A 27,824-nucleotide genomic window follows, 5' to 3' on the forward strand; every position below is an offset into this window, starting at 1 on the left:
TTCCCCTGGGCTTTAATCAGATCGGGATTGTGTTTCAGTGTTTTGGGATTTTTTTTTAGATGCAGACCATATAGTCTGTGTAAAAAACATGAAAATGATTTGAATCAGAAAACGGTTGGGCCAACCATGCGTCATGTTTTTTTTCTGTTCACTTGTGGCGTCAAGTTAACTCCGGTCACACGTGAGCTACCCGAAGCCTTGCCCATGTCGAGTGTTAATCTGCTGTAAACAGATTTATTTTTGATCACGTGGTGGCAGAAAAACATCAACACAAGCTGACAGATCAACATCTACCATCATATCACGTGCTTATCAATGGCAAACACGTCAGCTAACAAATTCCGACTTTTACACAAACAGCGGAAGTAAAGTAACATTCAGATTTAATCAGTCTCTGGCTACCTGATGAAAATCCAATATTCAGTGTAGTCTTCTTAAGCTTGCTGTAGTAGATGTTTTTTGTTTTTCAGCTGGTCAGCTGCTAACTTTAGAAAATGCTCAGTGTTCGGCAGGTATCGTACAGCTGGTATTAAGAGCTTGTTTGTTAGAAACAGTATATAAACATTGAGTATTGCATCTGACACAGACTCATACCCTCTTCATTTGACTATAAAACAAAATGCACATTAAGCTAAAAGGGGCTAAGAAGTTGCACAGAGATTGGTGAAGGTTTTATAATTTTACATTAATCTTTTGTCTAAAGCAACAAGTGCACTGGACTTAACTTCAACTGTACTAACTGTCTGGATTATAGATTCTTATACATTTTTTACTCTTAAAAGGTGTTAGTCTTAGCTTATACTGAAAAGTACTTCACTCAAAGTAATTGTACCATTTAAAAACCTCACTAACAACTTTAAAAGTGTAAAAAAAAAAAAAAAAAAAGATACATTTCTTTTTAGAAATTTTATTTACTGTAACAGATTTTATTGTACAGCACCATGTTATGTGGCGGTGCTGTTTGATTTTCTTATCCTGAGTGATTTACTGCTGCGTAACAATGAGAAAGTGACACAAAGTAACAATTCATGCAAGCATTTCACACTCAAACAGTACTAATACAATTATTTATTTTTAAATTTAAGTGGTTATATACAGTACACACTCAACCAATCAAAGCACAAGAACACTCACTGAAATAAATTAGTGAAATTTCTTTTTGCCTATTCTTTTTAGCATAATTAGTGGTTTTGCATAGCATACAATCTTGCACAACCTGAGATTTAACTGATTGTTTTAAGTACTGCTTTACACAATCGATTTGGACTCACTCTATATCTTTGAAATCTTGCCACTGTTATGAATTCTACCATTGTAGTTGAATTTTACATGGAAGAATAGTCAAAACAACATTATTAAAACTGCTGCACGGTTGACAAAGTGCCTGATAACACTCTATAGTTTAATTAAACAGATTCAATTGGAAAATAAAACTTCCCTTGACAGTCTATAGTTACCAAAACCTTGATTCATGAGATTATACAGTATGAATCCAGACTAAAAATGTAATGTAAATTAAATCCCCAACGATGTACCTATTACCAAGTATTTTGCGAACATATTGAAATGATAATCTGAACAGTGCAAGACCAGTCATTAGTGCAATATACTTCTTTAAAGCAATTAGCTAAGCTTCTCACAAGGGCAAGTTAGATGAAAAGGGCACAGAGAGACGCCAGCAGCAGAACTCGTATGATGGGACCAGAGGCACTGGATGCTGATTTGGTGGTGTAGACTTTCCTGCTGTGAAGAGACTGTGTAGACCGAAACACATTCTGATATCCGGCGTATTGTGGGAACTTCACCATCTGATGGGGTTAAAGACAATATTAGCTCTCATTTAGACAGATTTAACTAAGATCTATTTTTTTTACTTAAAGTGATTGTGTGTGGATTTTGAAGTGGGTCTGTATGAGATATGTATAGTCAGTATATTCACATACAGTAGCTGGTGGTCAGCAGACACCCCACAGCTCATTGTTGTGCTGTATAAAGGGAGTGATATCAAAACATATGGCTAAAATATGTTTTGATGTTAACCTCTATGGGGTTTCTGCAAACAGGGAGTGTGCTGACAGCCAGCAACTGAATTTAATACATTAACATAAGTACCTCGTGCACTTAAAATATCCCGAGCTATGACTTCAAATATCCAATTAAATTTTACTGCTTTATTTGAAAATTACATCCCTGCACTCCTTAACCTGTTTTAGCAGTATAACCTCGTGTGATGGTAAAGGCAGTCATGCACACATAACATGCGTTACCAAGAGAAAACACCTACAATTAGGAACTTTTCAAAAAGATCCACTAAATATCGCAATATTGTATATTGCAACATTTGTTATTATCAATGGCAATGTACAGGTTTGGTATGTCTTATTTTTTTTGTGGCATGGTGTCATTTGAAAAAAAAAAAATGTCATTAGGCTGCTTGCAAATTAGGCTATCAGTGTAATTTAGCCAGTCAAAGTTAAGGGTGTAGAACCAGATAGAAACAGAATTAGAGTAGAACATACATTCCCAATCAAATCAGCGCAGCAGTCATTGCAAACTTTGTAGTGGGCTAACTTCTGTATAACCTTACATATTTAACAAAGCAACTGGCGAGACAAGTCAGGTGACTTGACCAATCGAGCAATGGAGTCCCAACATTTTCAAATAAATAGTCCATTGCTTTCAAAATATTGCTGTAACTGCTTGTCCTCGTAAGGGTAGCGGGGGGGCTGGAGCCTATGCCAGCTGCCATTGGGAGAGAGGATGGGTACACTCAGGACACCAGAGTATCACACACCTATGGGCAATTTAGAGTCACCAGTTAACCTGACTTGCTTGTCTTTGGACTGTGGGAGGAAGCCGGAGAACCCGGAGAGAATCCACGCAGGTACAGGGAGAACATGCAAACTCCGCACAGAACAGCCCCCCTGCCCAAGGTCATTATTATCATTATTATCATTATTACTGTAAGATACTCTTTGCTGTGACATATTGGCATTGAGAACATGGGGGTTAACACCAGTGCCAACATTTAATTTAGAGAGATAAAATATGTCTCTGCGGCTTATTACGCAATCCATCATGAGTCAGGTAAACCTCCAGTGTTTCTGCTGAACTGCATTTTTTAAGTCACGTAGTCACATGTTTATCTCCTCTACCTCTATCCTTAAAACAATCATACCGGGAGCCAACAGCAGCTGATTTAACTGATAACAGCTATTTTAATCAACGCAGGGGAATCGTCCGCATTCTCAAAAGGTACACATATACTGATAAGTTTAAATGTTTTTGCTTTGAACCCCAGAATTTGAAATCAAACAATTTCTGATGTTTAGGGGTGACTTCTGGTTTTTCTCACATCCATAATCAACAGAACCCTCTGTGGTAGATATACTAACACAACCACCACCAAGGATTATTTTTTTGCAGGGCCAGAGTTAAATGTTCTAGACTTTTCTGATATTAATCAAACTAAACTTGTCCAATAATCCAGACTGAAAGCAACAAAGCCTGAAGCACAAGTGAGAGGTAAAGATGGAGATCTAGCATAGCATTAACAAGGAAGATACAAAGTGTCTGGCAGTGATGTTTGACCCATAGACGTAAGCTGGCAGTGACTGTTTAGAATAACACCAAACAGCCACAACATCAAAACACCTGGCAGGTGAAATGAATACCATTGATCATCTCATTTCAGCGCAATGCTCTGCCAGGAAACTTTGGTTCCTTTAAAATTTTCGAGATCCCAGTTTGAATTGGCATCTGTGGGATGTGCTTGTACCCCAGAGGTCCTGCATCCATGCCTCAACAGGTCACAGCCAAGTCCGATTCATAGTTATCCCTTTTCCACAGACATGTAACCTGTTCAGTTCTGGTTCCTGCACCGAGTTTTGAACCATTCAGTGTATTTTTAAGAATACATTGGTTTTTGAACCTGAAACGGTGGTTGTCAGTTGTAACTGAAAAACAAAAGGTTTTCCTTGACCTAAAATGCAATAAAGGAGAAGAACATGCAGTGGTCTGACTAATAATTATTTGTTGCATAGTTTTTGAGTAAAAAGAAATATATTTGAATTTATTGAATTTATTTGAATTTATTTATTTGATTTGTTTGCAGGTAACCAATGTAATCTACAATTTTACTACTACTGTTTTTCCTTTTTTTTCCTTTACTACTACTACTACTACTACTACTACTACTACTACTACTACTACTACTACTACTACTACCATTTCCACTCAAAACTGGTGGAAAGGCAGGCTGGTTTGATAGATAGCACCACGGTTCCAAGAATCCTGAATGTCACAGATTCAAGAACCAGAGATAATTTGGTGGAAAAGGGGTAGGAGAGGCATATCAAGACAACCTGTGGACAAGGGACCTCAGGTGGTGTCCTATGGTGTCTGGCTCCAGGGCACTGGCAGAGGATTTTGGTTGGTTGCAAGCTGGCACAGCACATGGATGCTTAATAACTTTGGCTTCTGAAGAATTTGGAAACCAGGTTGTTGCCTTGAGCTCTTGTTCACTTTACTCAGGACCTTCTTATGTAATTTTTGAAATGTGGCATGGCTCATTGACCCACTGGGAGGGTAAATGCCATCAGGGAGGGCAGTTGCTATGAGATTGTGGACTTTGGTCTGTAACAGTGTTTGGGTGGGTATTGTGTGTTAAGTGGTAACCACATGAATGCCAGGACCTTAAAATTTCCCTGCAGGACATTGCATTGGAATGGGATGAATAATGTTTTTCACTTCACCAGTCAGTACAATTACATGGCATTAGAAAGAGTCGAATTATTGCATAACTAAAACTAGAATCTTAAAATACACGTAAACATGGACGTCTGACTGAAATTGTACTAATCGTATTTCTTAAAGCAAAGTAAAACACCTAGATAATGTGGTTGGGGGTCAATTCAATCTTTCATGTTTATGCCATAACTAGACTTGAACTGGCCTAGGCATTTTGCGCATGCTCTATAGTTCCCATGCCAGGCTTTGACCGGAAGAAGAAGGGAAGAAAATAAAACAAGACAAAGGTATCAACATGGCGAATGCCACACCTTTTGGATGACAAGGTGACACAATTTATGCTGTGTCAGCTAAAGTAAAGCAAAGAGTACATTCAAAATGTACAGCGCCAAAAAGTTATCTATGTTTTTAAGATTCGACATGCAACCCATTTGCTTCCTAACTCGTTTGGTATGTGATGTAAAAAGTCTACTGGGAAAAGGTTCCGTAGCAGCTGGCTTAAAGGGGGCATATTGACACCTACCATGGGAGAGTCGGGCATATTTTTGTCCTAAATTGATTCTCTCACGGTGCTTGTATACTTGGACAAGAACTGTAGTCCAATTAAACAGCCTAATTGAGCTTTAATGGTAGCTAGACTAAACTGTGCATGTAAACATACTGAGTGGTTTTAATGTTGTTGAAGATCAGTGGACATTTGAATAGCATTGTCGTGAGCAATGCTAATATACTTTTATATTCAACTGTATTCAATTAAGCCATACCACATAAACACAAGGATGATGAGTACTACATACCAGGTTATTGTCCATCCTGACAGACTCTTTAAAGACTGTCCAAACCACCACTTCGTCACATGTTGGGGTGGTTAAGGAGCCATTATAGCGGTAGTAAGCAGCTCGGTTCACTTTGCCAAGCAGGTCATCAATGGAGATCTCTTCTGTGACATTAACTTTTGAGCCTAGATCGATGCATAAAAAAAAAACAAAAAAAAAAACACAGATGTTTGCTGCGTTTTTAATGTTACAGACAACAAAACAAGTGTGCACTCACTGATCTTCTGAAGAGCTGAAAAGTAGTTGGTCAGTTTTTTCCAGGCATCCATGTCAGACGTGGAAGGTGTCTACAGAGACAGCCAAGTTTTAGGAACACTTGACTATGGAGCAATACAATCATCTGGTTTAGGAGATCTACATCACTTACCTCTTGATGTCCTGAACTTCCTCCTGAACTGCCCCCCGAATGGCCTCCTGAACTGCCTCCCGAATGGCCTCCTGAACTGCCTCCCGAATGGCCTCCTGAATGGCCTCCTAAACTGCTTTTCTGGTCAACTGTAGGCTGGAAAAAAGACAAAAAGAAAAAAGCTGTTTACACAACAGGGCAATTTCTTAACAACATCAAATTTAGACTGGAGAGAGCCATTTGCGCCGTGAAACATGATACATAGGGTTGTATTCAAGATTCAAAGATTCAAAGATTCAAAGTGTTTATTGTCATATGCACAGTATGGAAACATGTTTCCCTGTGCAATGAAATTCTTACTTTTCTTTGCCACAGAATGCCTAAAAAACATTTAGCAAATATAAAAGAAATATGAAATAGAAATTTAAAAAATTTAAAAATGTACAATAGAAGAAATTTAGAAATTTACAATAGAAGTAGAAAGAACAGTGCAAATAAAACAGTACAGTGCAAATTTGAACAGTGCAATTGTGCATGTGCAAACGGAATAGTAAACTGTCATGTACAGTTATGACTGTATCTGTATCTGACCTGTATGGTGAAAAAAGTAGTGATTAAGCATTTTTATTGTCCTATAACATTAGGCATGACAGGTATACATCTGTGCAGAGATATTATTGGCATAAAATTCTTAGTGATGACTTAAAGCACCTACTGACATTCTTATCTCTCAGGTGAAGTGCCGATATGTTGCAGAATGTAACATCACCTGCCGAGTGACTGACTAACTATCTTAGCACCCATTTTACTCCCTTTCATAACTGTGCTACTTTTCAGTGCATTGTAGACTTTGCCTTGACTACTGTCTGTCAAGTGTCAAATGTCATACTGTGTTGATGGGTAACATTCCTGCATATCATGATCCGACTCAAGTGAACAAATTTTCACAACTTTTGTCCCACTTATTTACAGCTTCACATGCCCCGAGGCTGTCACTCAAAGCAGAAACAATTGTATTCCAGTCAATTGTTAGTCATGATGACAGGTAGTAAAACGACTTTAACCTACTTTTCATGTAGCTAAAATATATGAACTATGTACGTGTATAGTACGTATACTATATAATTATCTCCACCAGATAAAAGGCTAGAGGAGACCATGCATTGTGTCGTGTGTGTGTGTGCGTGTGTGTGTGTGTCTGTCTGTCTGCAGCTAATCTTGCAAAGTACTACACCATTCAGTCTTGTATTTTGTGTGCATGACTGTATTCTTCTGGTTAGGGGAAATAAGTTTTCTGGGATCATCTGACATCAAGCCATACCTTCTCTGTTGCAGGCCACATTTTGGCCTTTGTCATGGCTCAAAAACTGACATTGATAAGTGGAGCTTTTTGCTTGTCCAATTTTGTAGACTTACACATTTGGTTAATTTGGTCATTTTTCCTTAATATTCTTAATATTTGTGCTTGTACCTTCAGTAGGAAGCCTTTGTAGGTGGATGATTTTGTGTTTATTGTTATTTTCTACTTTCTTGTGTGTAAAGTACAGACAGAGTTAATACTATTAAATCCAGTCAAGTTACGAATAACACGGATAAAAGATTTCTGACTGTTTTATTAGCTAAAAATACAGCTTACCTTTATCCTCATAATTAAATTCTATCTATATTTCACATACAGTGCCTGTTAGCAGAAACATTTGGTGCTCTGTGCAACATACCTTGGCTCCTTTAAAAAAATGATGAGGTGTATAAATTATTTTTAGTTTCTGAGACACTTTTCAAAAACTCTGTGTGTCACATCTGCTTGACTTACAAGAATTGTGCAGAAAAATTAAGTGGCAGCAATTAGCCAGGGTGGCCGACTGGCTGCCTTGTGGAGATCTACTGAATGCACTGTTCTAGTTGTTATACAGTAGGCATTTGGATCTTATGAACCAAATGTTACCTCAATAAAGAATCCCAGCACTGCCAGACCAGTAGGAGTCTGCTTTGCCTCATCCAGAGTTAAGTCCTTCCTCTTGTTCACTATGTGCATCTGGACAGACACAATAATGACATTTAGTACACCCAGACAAAATTATATTATAATAGATAAGAATGCTTTCAATACAGCACAGTAGTTTTAACAACCTCCATTGGGAATCTCTTTGAATTCATTGTGTGCTCTGAGCCATCAGAGTTATGCGACATTCCCCAATGAAAGTGGAGCTGAAGGGTGGAGTAAACGTATCCCAAACCTCCTTCTGAGACCTCCACCACACCGTCCTTCAGTACACATTTCACTGGGAGTTGAGAGAGAACAGAAAAAGATGTCAATTGCTTTTTACAGATTAATTTAATTAATTAGGTAAGAAGCAAATATATATATATAAAAAAAACAAAACTAGATATAGTGCCATGTGGTTGTATGCCTTCATGCAACAGTCAAGTTGCACTTACAGTTTACATCCATGTCTAAAAAAATGGATGCTTCACACATATCTTTCCCCCAGCAGCGCAGAGGATCTATATAGTCAGCACAATTTCAAGGTGGGCAACCAACGCTCTTGAGTATCAAACAAAAACATGTTTTACAAGGCCACAGTGACCTTAACCTTTGACCTTTAATCACCAGACTCTAATAATTTAATTCTCTTATCCAAGTGGATGTTTGCACCAAATTTGAGGAAACTCCCTCAAATCCATCTTGCATTTATTCAGACATGCTAACATCAGGGGAAAATGTAATCTTGGTTGCCAGTGTTGTTAATTTTTCCCTGATTTTGGATCAGATTCCTGTGGGAACATGTCAGGTTGTGAAAATCTTGGTTTAGAAGTTTTTATTTACGATCTTTCACTGTAGAAAGTGTGGCTACACACTGTCAGTCATTTCCTCAGCTGCAATAATGGTGTGTAGCAGAGTAGAGTAATAGATACCCAAAAAAACTAACCAATCAAAGTAGACTGGGCTTTTTTGAGAGGGGGAATTAAAGACACAGGCACTAAAAAAGAGTGTCTCAGAGAGAGGGTGAAAACAGGTGTTTCAACACAGACAGTAGGAGGACAGTAGAAGTGTTTTTTGAACAGTAAAAATAATTAACAGATCCAGTAGGAACCCAAAATACAAGCATGAAAGTGAAAATATTTGACAGTATAATAGTGCCCCTTAAAGCTTTAGATTTGTCTTAAGATTATTATAATAATCAATAATATTAGCCGTAGCTAAATAAATCTAAGTCAGTTTAAGTAATTTTACAGAAACAGTCCATAATATGAAATATCAAACCTGTGTGGCCTGTGTTAGTGCAGTATTTGAAGGCATGTTTGTCGTCAAACTTCTTAAAGGCGAAGTTAACAAGATGCTCATCAACTTCAGCTTTTTCTGTCTCAATGTTGATGGGTGACTGACGTTCCCCGGCACAGCTGGAGTTAGGCAGGACAGGCCAAAATGACTGATTGTAGACTGATGGTAGAGAGAAAAACCAAAGTTTCAGACAAAATCCTACAACACCATCACTTTGAAACGGTCATCAGATTTTTATGTATAAGTTCACTGATACTTACAACAGTGATCATCATAGCACCACGGAGGACCTAAGAATAGAAAAACAGTCATATTTAATGTGCCATAAATATTATGAGTCATATGTGCAAGTGATTTTCCAACTCACTAGTTGCAGGGGAAGCAAACACAGGACGTCCATTTGTATTTTGTATGGGCCGATAAACATCGCTGAATCCTGTCTTCATGGAAAAGTGTCGAATCTAAGAACAGAGCGAATTTCAAGAATTATTGCCATGCAGTCAGACTTGGGTGTGTTAAGCTATTTGTTGCTAATGTAGCCTCAAGCACAGCTCTCAAGTGTCCTACAATAGTCTGGAAAAGTCACTTCTTTCAGACACCACGCCTGCAAATTATCTTAATGCTTTAAATTTTTAGCATTCAAACCCAACTAATGCAGAATCAAGTTGACATTTTAGGCACTTTTATATTAAATTTAAGGTGTGCTGACCAATTTAGGTCATCAGCTCATGCATTGAGTAACTTTACAACTAAATGTTCTACCTGAAGAGTTGCGAGGAGTTGCCAGTGAATTAAAGTATTTTTTCTCAGTCTACAACTGCTGCTAGAGGCTGCAAAAAAAATCATTTCCTTTATGATTAGAGGACAGTGGTTAAAACCAGCGACAGCTCTGCCCTGAGCACACAGTGTTTTCTGCTGACCAGTGAATGGACTGCAGTGTTCCTAGCGCCACCTCTTAGTACCATATCTGTGTGTGGAGATGGTTTTAAAAAAGGTACAAAAAGGTAGCATCTACAACTTTTCACAATAGAAATGCAAAAAAAAAACAAAAACGTGTGTACCGAACTTGCAAGGTACCTCAAGGGTTTTCTGAGGATAAATTAAGTTAAAAACCATAAAGATTATTAATTCACACTGTAAAAAATGGAATAACAATGCAAACATAATCAGTGCTACAATAAATTCTTCTTGAATGAATAGGTTAATTCTTTCAAATCTGTCAAAAAGCTGTCGTTGCCACTCCATTTTATTTCCTGATATACTTTTGGCACATTTAACATGTATTCAAACAGAATTCTTTCTGTTCACTTTCTACCTGTTTTAGGTGTTTTACAGTCTAGTATGCCTGAAGTTCAGGTGAAAGAGTCATGCACCTGCTGAGCCACCTGACACACAGACAGATCGACCTGTCTATCACCGAATGCCGATGGCTGTCAGGTAGATAAGACGGAGAAAGATTACATGTTTCATTCTGCAGCATATATTTGACTCTTTTCTTCCCTACAGTCACATGTAGCTTGCCCACATTTTCTCTTGTTGAGTCAACAGAATATAAATCAACACGATTATCAAACACGATTATCAAAACAGGACGCCAGCATGTACCAGTATTTCCAGGCACAATGTTCGCTGGTGACATTTGCCTGCATCTATCACTGGCCGCTGTTTGTGATTCCATTTGCAATACATCAGGGCATTTTTTACTGATACAGGTGTACAGAGTCAGTAAGCAATGTACATTCTGTCTACATTCTTCTCTCATCCATACACCAAGGAATGCACAGTTATACGTAAGAAGCTTCCTGTCCAGTATTTCTTACACAACTCTGATTGGCCACACCTATGGTAAAAGGCAGAGGGAGACTTTAATTACACTTTTAAATGCCTTAGGGCACACAGGCTGACAACACGAAAACACTGCCAGCAACACATCATAACCTCTATTGACAGATTTGCTATCGTGAGAATTCAATGATAATAAAAGTTTACTCTGTGCTTACTGATCAAAATATGAGCTGAACCCTTATGGCCTTTTGAGGTATAAAAAAGAATACAATCGGCCTGGGTTTGTCGAATTCGGTGTGGGTCTTAAAATCACATGTCACAGGTCTTTAAAGGCCATTTGACTTGGCCTTGTCCCAGTTTTAGAAAGATGGCTCAGTCTTTCATTTCTAGATTGGTTGAGGCCACACCTGCAGGAGTATCGGTGAGTTACCTTCAAAGAACGAGTATTGAATGAAGATGGATACTTTTATTCAGCTCCTCTAGTAGAAAACTAAGGAAAATTTTCACTCATGAAATTCACCTCTGTAATGCAGTTTGGTTATTTTAATATTTTATTAATATTGGTTATGGTTAGGGTTAGGGATTGTTGCTAAATTGTATTGATAATTCTGTTGTGACAAATCAGTTGCTGCCTGGATTATATTCAGAGAAAATGTAACTGAGTTAAAGTAACATTTATGTAACACACTGGATTAGCTTGGACTGTGACTCCAAAACCTTGTTTGTGTCCAAACTCTTCTTTGGTTTATAACAACAAAAGTTCTTTGGATAAGACAATAGGGAAAGATCAAGGCTTTAGTTAAATGTTAACAAACAAGATAAAGTGAACATAACATTTTTTGTCAGTAAAGATGTGGTTGTTATGGCCACTTTCAACATCTTTTCAACTTGCCAGGTTTATAGAAAAATGTATTGGCCACCGGCCAAAAGCAAGAGCTATTGTGTTGTATTGTTAAGATAGAAAATGGTTCTAGGATCTACAGCTTCCTGAACTGAATTGCCTTTGTCCACATGCCGCTGTCTCTGCCTGCGTGTTTTTTGTTATGTCACTTACTGACTCCCTGCACAGATTGTCACTCTAAATATGTTTACTCTTCTGCTAATTATGTGGCTCAAGGAACATGTACGCTTTGTGCTACCGAGTTAGCTGCTAACAAGAGTCTGTACTTCGTTGCAGCTCGTTCGCCTTTTTAGTGTGGAGGAGGGATTCTGTGAGGATGGCTCAAATGCATCAAAGATGATGCTTTTTGGTTCTCCCAAAATATTCTGGACAGAGAAATGATGAAAAACAGGTCATCAGTCCAACTTCGGAATGCAGTATTACACAGTTCCCAGTCTTTCGACATGTTTTCAAAAGGAATTTTCTAACATTTATAATGTGTTCAAAAAGAGGTACTTGATCTAGCTTTACCAGACATTAAAGAGCACATTTACCTCACGAAGAATAAAACAGCTTAAGTAATAAATTACATCCTAAGTTTTCAATATAAAGTTTGAAAACATTTTCATTAGAAACAGTGTTTTCCACAGAATCAGAATCTATGCGTGGCGGTGGCCCTCCTTTTAACATCTTGTGATCTCTCTCTAAATTCTGTGAATGCAGTGCAGGCAAAACTCATGAGAAGTTTTTATCGCTCAGCAGCAGCTAAAGTCATGGCGTGGATAATTGATCAGTTAATCCGGTCAGAGCTGATCAGATTGATGTGCAAGAGGAGGAGCAGAGTGCAAAGTGAGTGAATGCAAACTCTTAGACTCAGCACAATAAACAGATTCACTCCCACTGCACCTGATGTTTTACTACTTTGTGTGTTACAATACTCTGCACTCCAAGAGTGTGGAGCAATTAGTAACTAAAAGGTATATATAATAGCACTCATAATTAATGGTTCAGCTCCAAAAATAGAAAATGTATTCATTGTGGCAGATGTTTTGACTATGCCGATCTACCACAAAACAATGAATGTGAGTGAAACCCTGAAACATCTGGCAGGCCAAGTTTTGGGAAATAATATAAAACAAATATAAAACAAATTCAGCCTATTGTAAATCTACTAATACTTTTTTGTAGGGTCCTACACCTTAAAATATGTAGGCATTGTGTATTTAAAAACATTGGAAATACTTTAAGATGTAAAAGAAAGCCTTCCTGTCTGTATTTTAATTTTATTTTTTTTAAATAAAATTAAGAGAATGAAATTATAACTTAAGAGGGGTTGTTTATTAATTATTTATTATTATTATTATTATTATTATTATTATTATTATTATTATTATTATTATTATTATTATTATTATTATTATTATTATTATTATTATTCATTTTTGGGAATTAAACTGAGAAATGGGTTTAGTGCTGAGTTGAAACTTTGTTGCTCCCTGTTGAGTTTTTAAAAGGCCTTAAAATGTAAAATGATTACTATAATTGACGATTTATCAAAGTATTAATTGGGGAACCTCATTTATAGTACATATATTTTTATTCAACTCATTTATTTTCTTTCTTTAGTATTGTTGTTATTCTGGGTTATGCCTTAGGTCGATATAGGATAGGAAAAAATAAGCCTTAGGATTCAGCTTATTCCTTTTTTAGTTATTGACTGAGAAAATTTGTTTGAAAAAAAATCATTTATCATTGATATTTGTATATTTATTACATAAATATAAATTAATGTGTGGCATGATAGTATTACATGGGGCATTATCAATCTACTTGATAACCACAACCAAAGGTACAGGTCACTCATCAGTATCATAAATTACTTTTGATCCTTAATTACATTAAATATCAGATACTTTAAGACTTTTGCTTAAGTAATATACTGATAGGTGATTTTAACTTCTACTAAAGTTATTTTCCGGTCAGATACTTTTACTTGATTATGCCTTTCAGATACTTCATCCATCAAGGCTTTGGGGAGGTGGATGGGGTCCAACAAGCACAGGACTTTCACCCAGGAAGCCGGTGTTTGTGTCCCTTGTAAAACTAAAAGTCAATGTTGAGTTATTTTAGAGGGAGTCAAAATCAAGGAGCTGTTAGTCATTTGTTAATCTTATCCTAACCCTAGCAAACAAACTAAAATATGCCATGGTAAAAGATACTTTGGGGTTAAGGTTAAGTTTTAGGGGTTTTTTTGCAAAATGAGATGTAATTCACTTGCCAGTTTCACATAAAACTAAATGGTTCTAAGATAAACCAAGTTTGAGTTGCAAAATTATCTTTTAAATTGACGATTGTCAAATGCTTAATTCAAGGCACAATTCAAGCAGGATCAAACAATGTTTCTTGCTGTTTACTACTTCATCCATGTGCATCTATTTTTCGTCAGTCACTTGCAGTTTGTCATAAAGTTTGAGGAGACAAGGCTTGTCATCAAAAGAAGATGAAATGTATCCTATAATTTCAATGTGCATGCAGCAATTGCCTTAATCAGCTGGAAGCAGGTGGGTTATGACAAGTCAAGTATCACAGGAGTTAAGTTTAAAAAAATGTTTTTCTTTATGTTGAAATGTATTAAGAGACCCAAAATGAACTCTGTTGCATTGCATTTTGTTCTTAACTTTCTTTGTTTTTGAGTTTATGTAATCTGGCTGCTGTTACACTGCAAATCTATGCACTTTAAATAGTTGAAAGGCCCTCACATTCCTCTCTGTGCTTGAGAGGAACATGTTGACTAAACATGGCCAACTCACCAGATTTTTGTTGATGATGATTGGCTCTTGAAAGATGGTCCACACGACCGCTTCGTTGCACATGGGGGTGGTCAGGGAGCCCATGTACCGATAGAACTTTGTGAGGTCCACATTTCCAATGAGGTCGTTAATAGATATGTCATGGCTGACAGGAACTTCAGTGTCTGTGAAAATCAACAAAAAGAAAACACTAATTAAATTTAAGTGTTGTGGATTTAAATGCCCCAAAATGGTAACATATGGTGTGATGCCATCTGTATGATAAAGGGAATGTGCATTATTCACCATTTCAACTACTCGGTAAAAAATATTGTTTACCTCAACTAAACCACACCTACCTCAGTTACTGTCCTAAATAACTTTACAATTAGAATGTGACCTTCAAAACAAAAGCACACAGACTGAAGGAAGGTCACAAAAATTACTCTTACATAAATATATGTTGGCACTGACTCAAGTGCTTCTTCAAAATGCACATGCTCTGAATGGCATGACATTTGATGTTTCTCATTGTATAAAATATTTTAAGCATTAAGGTGTGGCAACTTATGTTTATGCTTTCGTGCCATGAGAACAAAGTGCAAAGCAGGTGAGATCACTTGTTGATGCCAAGGTGTCAACTTGCTGCATTGCAATAACAATACAAGAGACAAACACCCACCTATTTCTTGTGTTATGGTAGATGTAAGTTTGCTCCACGCTTCTGATGTGTCCTCATCATCGGTTGCCTTTAGGGAGAGGACATAATTACACTTACAATACCAGTTTGTCATATGCAAATTAACTCTCCTTCACTGGTAATGTACACAAATTTAAGTGCAACACATTTTGTGTTTTGCTCCCATGTTTCAGAAGTTCAAATTAAAAAACACTTTTCATACACTCCGTAGATATATTTTTTCTCAAATTTTGGCCAAAAAAATCTGTTTTAGTGAGAATTGGTTAGCGATTTTAACACTTTTCAGTAAGCTAATCATTTCAAGTGTGGGGCATACATTTATGAAAAACCCAAGAACAGCAAGTCCCTCTGGATCCGCTTTGGCCTGCGTCACGTTAAGGCCTTTCTTCAGACTGACAATGTGCATCTGCAAGATTACATGACTTGGTGAGATAAAAGCAAGGTAAAACAAAGGAGTTCATAAAGATGAGATGCATGTTGTCTATAGTGAATGAAAAAAAAATACTGCACCTCCATTGGATATCTTTGGCCATCAATGGTGTGCTCTGAACCAGGCTGATATTCTGTGTCTCCCCAATGAAAGTGAAATTGAATTGTAGAGTATGTTCCATTCAGTCCACCTCCACTCACTTCAACTTCATTGTCCTTCAAAACGCATTTCACTAAAGATGGAGAGGTGTGCTTATGTAGTTACAGTGCGCTAAAATAGAAGTTAAACAATTGCTTTGCGCCAAGCAAAAAGCTGCAGCGCTGAAAAATTAAGCTAATACAAGTGTCAGAACTGCAGTTCCTCTCATGACCATCAAAAGTTGTTACTAGTAAACTGTGACTTATTTGTGATCACCTTAAAGAGAATTTAAGCCTAACAATTCTTTTAAAAAGTGCACTTTAAAATCATTAAGTTATACCTCAGTGTACTAAAACTAAATATACTAGTTCTACAAAACTAGAAGAGGTCTTCCAATGTACTAATAAAAAGTGTAGGCTACTTTATTAGAAGTGTATTGTAAAATGTATCTTAGTTAAATCATCCAATGTTTTGAAGTTGTTTGTAATGTACTATCATGTACTATTTTTGTGTATCTAAATATAATTACAAAAGGTGCAATTTATTTTATTGAGTTTCTTTTAAGCTGTATTTCAATGTATTTTTAAAAAGTATACTAAACGGCAAACACTTATAATCAAGTTAACTTTTGAAAAAAAAAAAAATCTTCAAGTCCTTTGTAATGCACTATTAACGTGATTTATCAAAGTTGACTTTGATTTTAACATTATTAGAAGTGTGTTGAGTGTAGTTCCACTTTGGAAAAGTATGATAAATTGCAAAAATTTCCAGTGGTTATTTAGTATACTTATGAAATTCATTTTTCTAAAAGTGTATTGTAGTAGGCTTACTGTTACACGTAAAGTACTTTCCTAATTTAGTTTTAACACTTGTAAAAAAAAAAAAAGTACTTGATTTCAAATATAGTAGGGTTTCAGTATTCAGAAGTTTCAGTTTGTGTACCTGTATGTCCATTGTTTGTGATGTACTCAATGGCATTTGGAGAGGAGAAGCTGACGAAGGTAAAGTTTTGCAGGTGAGGGTCAATCTGAACATAGTGGGTGTCTATATTAATAGGAGACTGCCTTTTTTCTCCACAGAAAGCACCAGAGATGTCTCCCCAGTGGCTCGGGGTGTGCTCTGTGAAAGTTAGAGGAGCTCTTAATGTCACACACTAATGCAGATTGATGATGGTTTGATCTAAATCATTCAATAAGCGAGGCGTCCTTCTGTACTTACCGCAGCGAGTATAGCACCATTCACTTTCAGCAGCTGAAACAGAATTACAGTCAATACAACAGTGACATCAAATGTGGCTTTATTAGCATAATGTAGCCTAATGAAAGACTGCCCTGTCGGGGAAATATTGGTTAAAACTTTACTCACGTAAATATAAAAACATTATGTTTCCTCTCCAGTTTTTTAGAGGGTTTTTTTTATGTCCATATTTCTGTTTAGTATACAGCAGTGGGTCACAGGTTCCATCTTAATGTAACTCGTGATTGTGAACATGTAAGGCTACAACTTCATCATAAATATCAGAAAGTAGTTTTTTTCACATTGTGGCTTGTATCAACACACAGTGGAAGCAGAAATGAATAAACCTTATCAGTACAAACACACATTTATTCTACTCACCACATTTTACCAAAGCACCCAAACTCAGGCACAGCAAAAGAGAGGAGAGATGCATGCTTCTTCCTTCAAAAAAGGAAAGCGGTCATTAACCATAAGTTCTTGCATGGATTAATAGTAATTTCACAGCATCTTGAAACAGAGGAAACCTCTCTATACAAACCTCAGTGATATCTAGATACTTTATAATGAAAGGAATAGAGAAGAATATCAATATGAATTCTGGAGCCTCTGGTCTGAAAACTGAGTCATCCAACCCATTAACATGAGTCAGACACTGACTTGAAATCCATTTTAGTGCAGTAAGCAGCGAAATAAACCGAAGTAATACCATCAAAAAATGTGTGATACTGACTGGTTGGAAACTTTATCTTATATAATGTGGAAGCAAAAGTGTCCAATTGTGGAGAAAAGAATGCCATGATAATTCATGTGTCAACGTTTGATAAATCAGCCTACCTTACTGTCCAGACCTGATGTCCTTGAGAATTAAAAAATAGTTACAATGGAGGTGTCATGCTAAAAAAAATGTCAATTCCCAAACGAGCACCTCAATGAGCAGAAGGTGAAAAAGTGACCGAGTGTGCATCTGGTCAGTCATATAGAGTGGGAGGGACATTCAATGAAAGGGGGGCTAACTGAGTAAACAACACTAAGTGTGGAGGAGACGTGTAACATGACTAAAGGTGTCTTTGCATGGAATTCCAATCAAAATACAGGTGTCTAGAGCCAATGAGCTGGAAAAATGTGTGTGTGTGTGTGTGTGTGTGTGTGTGTGTGTGTGTGTGTGTGTGTGTGTGTGTGTGTGTGTGTGTGTGTATGCATGTGTGCGTGTTTGAGAGGGTGTTAGACAGCTAAATGTTCCATACATACTAAAAAAAATAATCTTGGTTTATATTCCAAGCCTTATTTTGATATAAAATTGAAAGTCAAGATGAAATTAAAACTTTTCAACACTTTAAGATCACATCTCCAATTATATTGTGTATGGACTTTACATGTTAGCCAAAAAAAACCCCAACATTTTCAAGGATGTATGATAATATTTGCACATCATCAGTATCAGCCAAAAACTAAAACTAAAAAACTTCATTTTACTTATGCAACAAAATACTGTAAAATGTTTATTTTTTGACAGATTTTCTGGAGCATTTCTTCAAAAAAAATAACATGTTTGCCCTTTGCACACCAAGTCAGTATTTTTTGTAGCCCTATGCAGTTTTTTAATCCGTCATCTGATAAAAATCATAAAAACAGAACCTTGCATCCCAAGTTTGACATGTTTCACTCAAATTGTTCAATTCATATTATAAGACAAGATGGACATATATCCTTACTTCTTTGTTTAGCAATTTTCGAAAGGCCTTTGATGGATAAAAAATAAAGCAGAAAATGAAACCTGTTCTGAAATCTTTTAAGACAGATTAAAGTTTTTCAGTCAGTGTGCAAACATGCAATATGAGGTCATATTCATTTTTAAATGTGTGACAATTTTGAATGGAAAATTTGGATTTGGTAATCAGTGGCAGATTAGGACAAGTCATGACACCACTATCCTTGGAAAAAAAGACTTATATACATTAGACACTGGCGAAACACCTTTTTTTTTGTATTGGGTATGCAGCCTGGTCTCCCAGGGCATCAAAATACGGGGCACCCTTTAGCGTCTTTATGAGACGCACAGGGCTTTCAACCAACACTTATGTGAAGCCATTTATGTCATTATTAGACATTCAGCACAACAGACGGAGTATAAAGAGCATTAAAAGTTCACATAGGGTCAGTGGTATAATGTACCGAACTAATAATATTTTTTTAGAGTATCTGTACTTTGCCTGAGTTTTTACATTTCAGTCAACTTTCCTTTTCACTCTACTACATTTCCCCAAAGTATTTTATTTACATACTAGAAATGAAGGAAGAAAGGGAAGGGACAGATGTATGAATGAAGGAATGGGAGGGAAAGAAAAACTAGAATTTGATTTTTTATATCCTTTATAAAGTAGTAAAGTAGTATAAAGACCTTGTTTCTCATCAAGTGAAATGTACACTCAGTTTTAAGATGGTGTATGCGAGAAGAAATACTGAGAAATAAGCTTCATACATCTCAAACACTAACATATATTTGTGCTTTTACTTTCAATATTTAAGTACATTTAATATCATAAAATTACTTTTTGATACTTAATTACATTAAATATCAGATACTTTAAGACTTTTACTCAAGTAATATTCTGATAGGTGACGTTAACTTCTACCAAAGTTATTTTCTGGTCAGATACTTTTACTCGATTATGCCTTTCAGATACTTCATCTACCAAGGCTTTGGGGAAGTGGATGGGGTCCAACAAGCACAGGACTTTGACAGAGGAGGCCGGTGTTTGTGTCCCTTGTAAAACTAAAAGTCAGTGTTGAGGTATTTTAACGGGAGTCATAATCAAAGGAGCTGTTAGTCATTTGTTAATCTTAACCATAGCAAATGAACTGAAATATGCCATGGTAACAGCTACGTTGGGGTTGTTTATGAGGTTTTGTTTATGAGGCAGTTTCACAAAAAATTAAAATGGTTTTAAGATAAACCAAGTTTCAGTTTCTTTTAAATTGACAATTGTCAAATGCTTAATTCAAGGCGCAATTCAAGCAGGATCAAAAATGTTTCTTGTTGTTTACTTCGTTTTTTTCTTGTTTTTTTTTAAAAACAAGGTCCATTGAGGAGGGACTTTAAACTGACTGACTTCTGGCAGATGTAAGTTTACCATGAAATATTGACACTTAGGACAATCGCTTTTTCTTGACCGAGAGCCAAATGTCTTTTTACCTGGCAATATTTATTGTAATTGTCAATGTGTTTACGCACACACACACACATACACATGACCTAAATGAACTGACACAACAGGTTTCCTGCCCTGTACCGCATCCTCACGCACACCACCATACCTCAGTACAGGAAGCCTTATCTGTGTTGATACTTCTCAAAAAATAACATACATCTCTCACCTTCCACGTTACAAAACAACAACAAAGATGAGTTGACGGACAAGTTAATGGTATGTTGATTGACATAAGAGTATGGCAGTGTGGTTTAAGAGGAATGCAGTGTGTATGGATGAATTGACAGGAGACATTTATATGAGAACAGTCAACATTATTCACAGAGGATGGAATGTCCTTTTACTTCATATCTTCTACAAGTTCAGAAGGTTAGCGGTAAGATGCATTAAGAAGAGGATAATGGCTTCATGATATTACTACATAAAGTCAATTGGCACTATTTTACTATCATAAGGTCAAAATTTCACCAGCACAAAGCTCTGTCTCTGTCTGTGTTGATTCAACAACACGCTCAATTGATTTTTCCTCTTTTTTTTTTGTCAAGTCACTGAGGAAGAACTTTGTTTTATCTTGACACAAGACAGAAACTCACCAGAAATCCTCCCTGCAGGCTGTTGAAGAGCTCAGAGAGTTTGCTCACACACTTTGCTTCACCTGAGCAGCAGCTGGAGCTCATTTATTAATCAGCGTGTGATTGGCTGGACATTTGACTTCATGGTATTCTGTCAAGTTGTGGAGGTCACGAATCTTTTTAAGCAGCACTTCAGAAAACACAAGTGTCAGTGTGTTCAATTTGTTTGTAGATGTTTCTTATTGAACAGCATTGCATAAAATCAGCTGATAACGGGAAATATAAAAGGCTTATGTCATATTGTAGAGAGAAAAGAAAAGAATAAGTAGGTGAAAGGGTGAACAGTAATGATTTATTTAAGAAACAGCAACACATGTAATTACTGCAACTTTTCTATCCTTCATGTCTGAGTATACTATACTAAAATGTATTTATACTCTGGACTAAGAGTTACTTATCTGTTCTGTCTAAACCCATTTTATCATTATGAATCATTCCAAATTTACATCATATAGTTACTGAGTATTTCATAAGCTAAAGTTACCGGCACAGTTGTGAGATATAGGCTTGTTTACCAAAGTCATTGACTTTTTTTTTCAACATCAACTGTAGCTTTAGAGTTTAATTAAAGTCATGACAATATGCACAAAACTAAATCTAGTAATATCTCAAAGGTCATAGAAAACTAACGTAAACATTGTATGAGTATGTGTGAAATTTTATATTTTTTAAAAATCAATGGGCTTAACAACGATCGCATTTAAAAGTTATGTTTTTCTAACCACAAAAATCTGTTGTTTGCTACTGTTTGGCCAGCTGTCATATTCTGGCTGAGAGTGTGAATTGAGCTGCTCTGGTAAACTCCAAAAAATGCCACACAGAGCATCATATTCACCATATTTTGTACTATTCTGGTAGAATATAGCATGATAGCAATTTGCTCCAGTTACCATAGTCTGATAAATATATGTAGAAATGCAGGAAATGGGAAGCAAATCTCAATGTTTTTTATCTGATGTTGTACCGCCCCGCCACATGTTATACAAGTTATGCCGTTGCATAAGCAGCAGTAGATTTTTATTTTTCTAGTGCTTTTTTACACATTCCTGCCATTAACATGGAGTTGTTAACATTTTTGATTCACTAAAACTTTTTTTTAGAAAAATGCTTCTACAAAACAAGAGTGTTAACAAGTTATATCATAGCCTTAGCAATGCATCACCCATTTGTATTGAAAAAAAATTACAGTAGGCAGTTCATTCAATAAAAGAGAAGACTGGCACAAACTGGTGCTTTTTCAAGCTCTCATGACAAGTTAAAAATCATTTCTAAACATGAATTGAATCTAAATGTGTTTTGTGTCAGCTGTCAGACTCATGACAGGCTCCTGTGGGGGTTTTCATGTTGCTGGAGAGGTATGAACAGCCGGACAGCGCCACTCCTGGGCACAGTACCTCACACACCCACAGGGTGACATTAAGGGGCAAAGCCTCCGGGTTGCTCAGAGTAGAGAGGCAACAGTCCTGCAAAACAAAAGCCAAGGCAAGAATAAAACCATCATTGACCTCCCAATTTGTGCCCTTAACTGCTGTGATATATACAGTCTGTGGTACTGATTTAAATTAAATTTCACTGTAGAAAAAAAACAATTAAATATCAATATGTTGTGTAAAGTCTTACTGAAAGATAGAACCGGTGAGCTCATCAACAAGGCCACCTGTAAAAAAAAAGGAAGAAATACAAAATTTAACACCAAACGTTGACTAAATCTATATATTAAAAACAATTTTGTATGCACCGTATGAATAATTACTTCCAACATTTACCTGGTGTGCAAATTGTGTCACACAGTATAGGGCAAATGTAGCAGGATGAACAGTCCTGAAAGACATTTTTAAAAACAGTCAAAATGAGAAGGCTCTTGTCTCATTGAAACAGTAAAACATGTGTTGTTGACAGGGTTTGGGACAGTGCTGGTGCTTACTTGGCAGAGCTCACAGTGATCAGAGTCATCTCCCTCTTCACAGGGGCAGTTGTCACAGTTTTTAGAGCAGTACTAAAAGAGGAAGAGGGGTCACAAAATGCACAGTCAGCATTAGTCTTTCCATCTCTGGAAGAATTCATTTGAAGTAAATACATTACACCATCAGTGACATGTACTCTTAATTTTTACCTCACAGATGGTGCAAACGCTACACAAAGAGCCAGAGCGGAACTGCAGGATGTCAGCGCCGTGCTCCTCTTCAACTGTGTCATTTGCTGTGTCAAGCTCATCTGTATAACATCAACAGAGTCAGCAACAAATTAGGCTTATAGACCCGTACGTCAGCATGGTCCATACCAGCTTGTCGGCAATACATCTGTATCTCAGTGTACAGAAACAGAAGAACACTGTGCTAACAACAGCAGTTATTTCCCTGTAGACAACTGACAATTGATTTTAATTGAGATGTGCGTAATCTGAAAATGTGTTCATCTCTCGTCATTTTCAGCCATAACATTTAAAGATATACAGTTAAACATAGTGGTCCGACCTGTGCTTTTTTTTGTTGTTGTTGTTGCTTTGCTTATGTCTTTGATTAACAAATCTACCAATGCAGTAGTTAGGGCACAACAGCAAATTTAGTATAAAATCAGTATCACTTTAATTATATGCTACATTTGTAATATTTTCACATCTTTATCTCACACTCTAAGTAATTGAGGCAACGTTAGACCAGCAACTCCTGTGTTCTACTCGGTAAAATTACTCTTCAGAAACTGCTGGTGGTAAAAATATTACAAATATAGCATACACTCAAAATGTTTGTGTTTGCTCAGCTTCATTTTGATTTCATGTTTGTGATGCAGGGGCTTCCTATGCATAAATTATTGTAAACATTGTAATTTGGTTTATGTCAGCTGACATAATTAGCTGAAGTAACAAGAAACTGCAGGAGAGGACAGAAAAGCCTTACTATGTCAGAGGTCATTTAGAAACAGTGCCGCCATTACATATTTCCTTCACGACTTTGATTCCAACTGAAATATCTCAACAACGTTGTGATTGTTCATTTAGACATTCATGGCCCTCAGAGGATGCATTGTAATAACTTTGATCACTTTGGTTTACGATCAAATACCTGCAACACTAGTGAAATTCTCATCATCCGTTTAGCAAGTGATAGCGTGCACACGTTAATCCAACATAATAATCATGAGTTGTTAGTCGCTCCTTAGTCTTTTCAGTGGCCTGGACAGGCGTCACCCCATTGGTCAGTTTGACCTGTTATATGAACTAGTATAAACAGGAATGTCAGGCACTGCAGTGCCAGTAATTAAAGTAGGTATGGGTAGAGTAAACAAAAACCAGTCAGTAAAGCTATGACGTACTTCACTCCACCCTGCATAAGTCAGTGCCCCACCTTGACCTTCCCAGTAAAAAAAGTCTGAACAGACCACTGTAACTAAGTAGTTTGTTTTGCCCAACCTTAACTGCCAACCCCTTGATGACTTTGGTTTATAACTAAAGCAACACTAGTGACATTCTCATCAGCCTCAGCTGTATTTTGCATTGAGTGCTAATTAGCAAGTGATAGCATGCTCACATGCTAAACAGTAACTGGTTATTATCACCGTCACAAGTTAGCACACTGATGTGAGAATTTAGCTCAAGTGCAATGAAATATTAAGTATAAGTATAAGTATCAGGTTGTGGACAGCAGCATGTTAAGTAGGCTTACACAGTAATATTTTCCATAATTCGGCTGTGAAAGCAAAGCACTGAGGATGTGACTTTTGTTTTGTTTGAGGGCAATAGTCTTTATAGAGGAAAAGACAGATCAAAAGTAAGCCCATGAGCAAACCTTGCTGAATAACATTGTGTTTGCACAGCAAAAAATGAGATCAGCATTACGCCAAAATCTCTTCTTTAGAATATCGTTCTTGGAATATTTTTTTCTTTGGAAGCTCTACTTTGGAACATGTTTGTACCTAAATGTTTCTCTGAACACTCACACATTGTCAGTACCTGTTTCAGGGTCTCAAAATAGCCACTTTGGTTCAACAAAAGGCATGAATGGTTTTAGATTCTGCTGGGAGCCTGCAACCTCACAGATAAGCTGTCTATTTTAGGACTGATATGTGCGACAGTGTTTCTAAGGTGGCTGCAACAAGCCCAACAATGTTAAAAGGCCAGTGTAGAGTTTGGAAACGGTCACAGAGATATTCCTATTCCTATTATTCTAACTTTATGTTTTACAATAATCAATTACTGCTTATTAATGAGCTCACAAATTTACTGAACCCCCCCCCCCCAAATAAACCCTAAATATATAAAAAGTGGCTATACCGTCATCTTCTTCTGCTTCAGCTACATCCTCTTCCTCAGAGTCATCCTCCTCTTCCTCTTCTTCGTCCTCCTCAGCATCATCACCCTCTTCCTCCTCCTCCTTCTCCTCTTCAGGTAACTCTTCTACCTCATTTGCCTCATCATCCTCCTCTTCTGCTACCTCTTCTTCATCCTCCTCCTCCTCCTCCTCCTCCTCCTCATCCGCAGCCTCTTCCCCTTCTTCCTCCTCATCTTCCTCAGCTGCTGCCTCGCCAGCCTCTTCTTCATCCTCCTCCTCATCCTCCTCCTCTTCCTCATCGGCCGCCTCTTCCTCTTCTTCTTCTCTTCTTCTTCTTCTTCTTTCGCCTCCTCCTCAACAGCCTCTACCTCATCAGCAGCCTCTTCCTCTTCTTCTTTCGCCTCCTCCTCAGCAGCCTCTTCCTCCTCCTCTTCCTCCTCAGCCTCAGCAGCCTCTTCTTCGGCTTCCTCCTCAGCATCTTCTTCCTCCTCTTCAGCATCTTCTTCCTCCTCCTCAGCATCTTCTTCCTCCTCAACAGCATCTTCTTCCTCCTCAGCAGTCTCCTCTTCCTCCTCCTCCTCCTCCTCCTCCTCCTCCTCCTCGGCATTTTCCTCCTCAGCCTCCTCTTCCTCCTCCTGTTCATCAGTTTCTTCTGCGTCTTCATCTGATTCATTCTCATCATCCTCTTCTACCTGTTCCTCTTCCTCGCCTGTGTCATCATCACCTTCAGCGGTTTCACCCTCCTCAGCTACAACCTCATCGGCATCTCTGACATGGAGGCCTTCGTCTGCATCAGCCACATCCTGGGCGCTCACAAGTCCAGAGAGTGGGACTGGGGACGGGGACAAGAGAACCAGCAGGAGTCCCACCAACCAGCCTTTCACAGCTGCCATTTTGAAAACTTAAACAGCTGAGTATCTCCTCTGAAATACAAATCCACACTGATGATTGTCTCTAATCTGTTTCTTCCACCAAAAACAAAAGAGTTTTTTAACACTTAAAAAACAAAAAAATTAAATCCACAGACAACATAGCAGAGCTGCAGGTGATTCAGTGATATTGTTTCAGTCTTTGCTCGGAGCTGCAGAGAGACGGGGGAGGAGGGCCACGTTCACAGGACCAACAGAGCAGTGTGCCAGCCTTGTGCCGAGAACACAGAGGACACAGTGGAAACACAACTGTGTGTGCAGTGTAGTTGTGTGCCTGTACGTGTATGAGTGACAGGGGCACATGTCCGGGAAGAATGCTCCTGATGCCCTTAACCCAGTGTATTAGAGAGGTGGGTGTGTGCTTATGGCCGGGGGTGGGGGGGGGCTCAGACGGCAGGAGGGAGGGAAAAGAGAGGTCAAAGAACATATGGAGATGAGAGGGAGGGAGACGTTCAATTACAGCCATTAAATAACTCCAGTGTAAGGTTTAATTTGATATAACCTTTGTTGTCATAGATGCTACACTTTATATACATGTATGGATACATAAAACATGTATATACACTATAAAATCTGCCACATTGATTTTACTTTGAAAAAATCTAGGAAACGGACTGCCTTTAAAAAAACATTGTAAGTAAATATAACTATTAATCTGAATTTATGTTTCTATCTGATTGTTAAATTTATTTAAAATTTAGCCATATTTACTTGATTTCGTGAAGTTTTTGCAACTTAAAACTGACAAGTTTAATTGAATCAATATTTTTCAGTTTTTTTTCCAAAATCAGCAAACCAAGTTGTCTATATCTGTATCCGACTGGTTGCAAACTAGTCATTCATATTTGTATTTTCTTAAACATGTTAACAAAACAGAACTGGCAGATCTCCTAACTTCATCATTTGGCAAAAACCTTTGTCATGATCGAGTTAAGTAAAACGCTGCTACCACTTAGAAAGAACAAGGTAATTCCAGATGTCATTTTTATGGTGTAACAACTTCATAAAAAAAAAAAGTTCTGAATTGGCTTAGGACACTCACCTTTAATGGTCGAGTTTTGTATTTTATTTATTTGAAAGCCAGGTTTGCTTTTAAAATAAAAAAAAAAATAATCACCAAATTACAGAATTTACCATAGCCAAAAACTGTAATATATGGTTATTTATATAGGAGGGTGGGTAATAACTATATAAATATATATATATATATAATATATATATATATATATATATATATATATATATATATATAAAACTGATAAAGAACAGTCCCTAATAAAGAGCAAACATCATATAATAGAATCATATAAAATAAAGACAGAACAGATTATTCTACAGTTAAAGGTGCAGTCTAACTCTGTAGGAATAGGATTGTTGATTCAGTCCTCGGTCGTCAAATTCTGATGTTCTGGGTGAGCAGTGTGGTCTGACTATCAACCAAGTGCTTTATTTGACAACCTGGGAATCAATTAACGAATCCCTGTCCACAATCGCATACTGCACCTTTAAGAAATTCTATATGTGACTCATAAAAAAAGAGAGAGGGTAATCACACACTCCATCAGCCTTACATTTTACTTTTATATTTCTTCTTAATAATGTTATTTAGGG

At 37.2% G+C, this 27,824-nt stretch overlaps 2 protein-coding genes across 2 annotated transcripts; both read right to left on the reverse strand.

The window, feature by feature from the left end:
* Nucleotides 1-1,053: 1,053 nt before the first annotated feature.
* On the reverse strand, nt 1,054-21,060 carry LOC121959349 (carbonic anhydrase 4-like). Its single transcript, XM_042508618.1, has 18 exons — nt 20,978-21,060; nt 17,554-17,616; nt 17,155-17,187; nt 16,879-17,055; nt 15,879-16,030; nt 15,685-15,774; nt 15,351-15,417; nt 14,690-14,853; nt 9,582-9,675; nt 9,475-9,504; nt 9,197-9,373; nt 8,062-8,213; nt 7,877-7,966; nt 6,069-6,087; nt 5,953-6,032; nt 5,803-5,872; nt 5,547-5,710; nt 1,054-1,808 (listed from the first exon to the last, which is right to left on the reverse strand). The coding sequence occupies exons 2-18, from the start codon at nt 17,606-17,608 to the stop codon at nt 1,650-1,652; spliced, it is 1,773 nt and encodes a 590-aa protein (XP_042364552.1). The 5' UTR covers nt 17,609-17,616; nt 20,978-21,060; the 3' UTR covers nt 1,054-1,649.
* A 1,572-nt stretch (nt 21,061-22,632) lies between these two features.
* Nucleotides 22,633-26,177, reverse strand: LOC121959350 (cilia- and flagella-associated protein 251). Its single transcript, XM_042508619.1, has 6 exons — nt 25,653-26,177; nt 25,312-25,572; nt 23,130-23,171; nt 22,941-23,012; nt 22,783-22,837; nt 22,633-22,673 (listed from the first exon to the last, which is right to left on the reverse strand). The coding sequence occupies exons 1-6, from the start codon at nt 26,175-26,177 to the stop codon at nt 22,633-22,635; spliced, it is 996 nt and encodes a 331-aa protein (XP_042364553.1).
* Between the last annotated feature and the right edge of the window lie 1,647 nt (nt 26,178-27,824).

Source organism: Plectropomus leopardus, chromosome 19 (genome assembly GCF_008729295.1).
Source record: "Plectropomus leopardus isolate mb chromosome 19, YSFRI_Pleo_2.0, whole genome shotgun sequence".
Taxonomy (NCBI): domain Eukaryota; kingdom Metazoa; phylum Chordata; class Actinopteri; order Perciformes; family Serranidae; genus Plectropomus; species Plectropomus leopardus.